At 42.4% G+C, this 3,362-nt stretch overlaps 1 protein-coding gene across 2 annotated transcripts; it reads right to left on the minus strand.

Moving 5' to 3' along the window:
• Positions 1–332: 332 nt before the first annotated feature.
• LOC112040533 (6-phosphogluconate dehydrogenase, decarboxylating 3, chloroplastic) lies at positions 333–2,256 on the minus strand. Of its 2 annotated transcripts, XM_024073421.2 has the most exons (2): positions 1,399–2,256; positions 333–1,353 (listed from the first exon to the last, which is right to left on the minus strand). In XM_024073421.2, exons 1-2 carry the CDS (start codon positions 2,017–2,019, stop codon positions 526–528), a joined length of 1,449 nt encoding a protein of 482 aa, XP_023929189.1. In that variant the 5' UTR covers positions 2,020–2,256; the 3' UTR covers positions 333–525. The 2 variants fall into 2 exon arrangements, with proteins under 2 accessions (XP_023929189.1, XP_023929188.1); XM_024073420.2 differs by having other exon boundaries at positions 333–2,255.
• Positions 2,257–3,362: the final 1,106 nt, after the last annotated feature.

A 3,362-nucleotide genomic window follows, 5' to 3' on the forward strand; every position in this document is an offset into this window, starting at 1 on the left:
CCTCATAAATTAATCAAGAATAGATGTCTGCCAAGCTAATTAGGGATTCACAATAATATCACACCAAAGAAGATAGGGCAGTAGCAATTGTACAAAGAAATATTTCAACCTTTAACAATCTTTTTCATCTAATCTCCAATATATATATATATATATATAATATTGAACAGAGCTTGATTCTAGATACTATATAACTTTAGCACATGATAATTTAGAAGACAAGGAAACACTACTGAGAACGTACAAAAGGAAATCATAACATGGCTAATAACAATAAAAAGGAAATCATAACATGGCTAATAACAATAAAAAGGAAATCATAAGAACAACTATTTAGTTAATGAACTCAAAAGGTATGCATTTCTTATTAACAGCCAAACAGCAACGCTAAACAACAAATGTTCTGGCTAAGCAGAGAATCCTAACCAAGGCATACAAACTGCAATTCAAATATCATCATCATGATAATCATCATCGACATCAAAACACAACAAGAAACAAAACGATTGAACGAACAAAAAAAGCTCAATTGAGAGCAGCAACACCGGCATTCTCACTCGTGCGAGCAAGTTTAGTCCACTCAGTATGAAACGAACCGGGCCTATCAATCCTCTCATAAGTATGCGCCCCGAAAAGGTCCCTCTGCGCCTGCACCAAGTTTGCAGGCAGCCTTGCCCGCCTATAGGTATCAAAATACGACAGACTAGCACACATCCCCGGCGTGCTAATCCCTGCTGACACCGCCAACCCAACAACCCTCCTCCACGCCGCCTGCCTCTGCACCATCTCCCTAGCAAATTCCGGGTCCACCACCAAACTCGCCAAATTCGGATTCCTCTTATAAGCCTTCTTAATCCTATCCAAAAACACAGCCCTTATAATACACCCACCTTTCCAAATCCTCGCCAATTCCCCCAAATTCAAGTCCCAACCTTTCTCCACACTCTTTGCTCTCAACAAATTCATTCCTTGAGCGTAACTACAAATTTTCGAAGCGTATAAAGCTTGCCTCACATCATCAATCAGTCTCTTCTTATCAATTCCCTTCTTCACTCCTCCCAACTGCTCATCTTCTTTCAAACCCGCCTCCCTCAACGCCGCGGCGGCGCTCTCTCTCTCCTCCTTCAACCCACTCATATACCGACCATCCAACGAAGCGGCAATCGTTGGCGCCGCTATTGAAAGCTCCGCCGCCTGCTGAACAGTCCATTTCCCAGTCCCTTTCATCCCCGTCTTATCCAAAACCTTGTCCACCAATTCGCCCTCGCCAAACTCATCCTTAACCCTAAAAATATCCGCCGTAATCTCCACCAAGAAGCTCTCCAACTCGCCGCGATTCCACTCGGCGAAAATATCGGCGAGCTCCGAATTCGACAACCCGCCGATATTCTTCAACACATCGTAGGCTTCGGAAATCAATTGCATGTCGCCGTATTCAATTCCGTTGTGTACCATTTTGACGAAGTTGCCGGAACCGCCTTCGCCGATGTAGGTCACGCAAGGACCGTCGTCGACCTGAGCGGCGACTCTCTGAAGAATATTCTGGACATTCGAATACGCTTGATAAGAACCTCCGGGCATCAACGAAGGACCGTATCGGGCACCTTCTTCGCCGCCCGATACTCCCATGCCGAGATACAGCAAGCCTTGCGACGAGGCCTGTTCGATACGGCGCTCGGTGTTTAGGTACCACTCGTTGCCGCCGTCGATGATGGAGTCGCCGGGCTCCATGAAAGAGGAGAGGGCGGCGATGGTTTGATCGACCGGGGAGCCGGCCTTGACGAGGATGATGATGGATCTGGGGCGCTGGATTGAGAGGACGAAGTCGCGAGGAGTGTAGTGTGGGGTGAGAGGGAGGCCGCCTTCGGTTTGGGCGCGGTGGTGGGTCTCGTCGACTTTGGAAGCGGTGCGGTTGTAGACGGAGATTGGGAAGCCTTTCTCGGCGATGTTTAGGGCTAGGTTTTGGCCCATCACGGCTAGCCCTGCTAGGCCTATGTGTGAGAGAGCTGGCGTCGCCATGGTTTCAATGAGCTGAGCTTTTTTGGATTAGAGAGAGAGAGATTGGAAATGGTGGGTAGGGTTGGTGAGTGTGTGAGAGAGAGAGAGAGAGGAGTATATGTTATGTTTGATGTGTTGGGAGTGACGGAGTAGTCGAGGAAGTGTTTAAGTACGAAACTTGAATTGAGAAGAGAAGATGAGTCAAATGGACAGAGAGAGTTTAGAACACGCCTTGATAGAGCGGCTCATGGCGTGGGCGAAAGGACGTCGTAGATGATTCCTAAACATTTTGATTTTTTATGCCTCCATTTGTATTTGTTTATTTTTATTTTATTTTTATTTTTAAATTTTCAAGTATAGTATTAATTAAATTGATACATTTTCATGTATTAAGTACTTGGCGATTAAGGGAGGAAATAATTCAATCAGTGGAGTTTTACTAAAATTAGTAAGCATTGGGAGAGAGGTAACTCGACCCATACAATGGCGAAGTCAAGAATTTATTTTTGGGGGCCATATATAATTTTTTTTTTTTTTTTGTAACTGTGTATGAAATGCAAAATAATAATGTACAATTGTGTACTATTTTGGAAGAATGCTCATTGGAAGTTAACGCTTTAACATTAGAATTCGAAAGTGTACTATTTTTTGAATTACCGTCTTTTTTTTTTTTTTTAAAGAATGAGTCAATAGTCCTAAACTTGCCCATTAACCTAGATTTATCAAATTAAATTATCACTCATTAAATAAAATGACCTTGATTTATAAAAAAAAATACTAAAAAAATATTTATAGTCCAAAGATTGTTAAATAAAAGACAAACAATCATTCAAATGTCAATGCATAAAAAAAAAATAATAAAAAAAAAACAACAACAACAACAACTACTAAATTCATGTTAATATGGTAGTTGTAGGGTTCAATTTCTTTACGTAAACCCAAAGACAATTAATTTGTAGAGTATGGGTTGAAGAACTAGAGTTGACAAGGGATTCACAACAAAGGATTATCACTCTTTTTACTATTCATTGATCAGTTTCCATACATTCCATGGTTTGTTTCAAACCCTCTCCCTCTGTTATATAGCCACTCTCACCCTCATCTCTACCGTCCACGTGCTCCCCATCCATGAACTTGCTCAAGTACCTGTCACGTCAGACAGCTTCTTTTCATCTCTGTGTGAGTGGCGGTAGGTTATGAAGCACTGTTCAGAGGTCTTCTCCACATAAATGCGGCTAGAAAAGCTGTTGCAATGCATTGAATACGGTGGCAGCAGCCTTTCCCTCAGATATTTCCTCATCCTTATCGTTCCTGAATATGTTTTGAGCTTATCTTGATCAGGTGGAGTCCTCGGATAATCAATC

The sequence above is a fragment of the Quercus suber genome, unplaced genomic scaffold (genome assembly GCF_002906115.3).
Source record: "Quercus suber isolate HL8 unplaced genomic scaffold, Cork oak 2.0 scaffold_5, whole genome shotgun sequence".
Classification (NCBI taxonomy): domain Eukaryota; kingdom Viridiplantae; phylum Streptophyta; class Magnoliopsida; order Fagales; family Fagaceae; genus Quercus; species Quercus suber.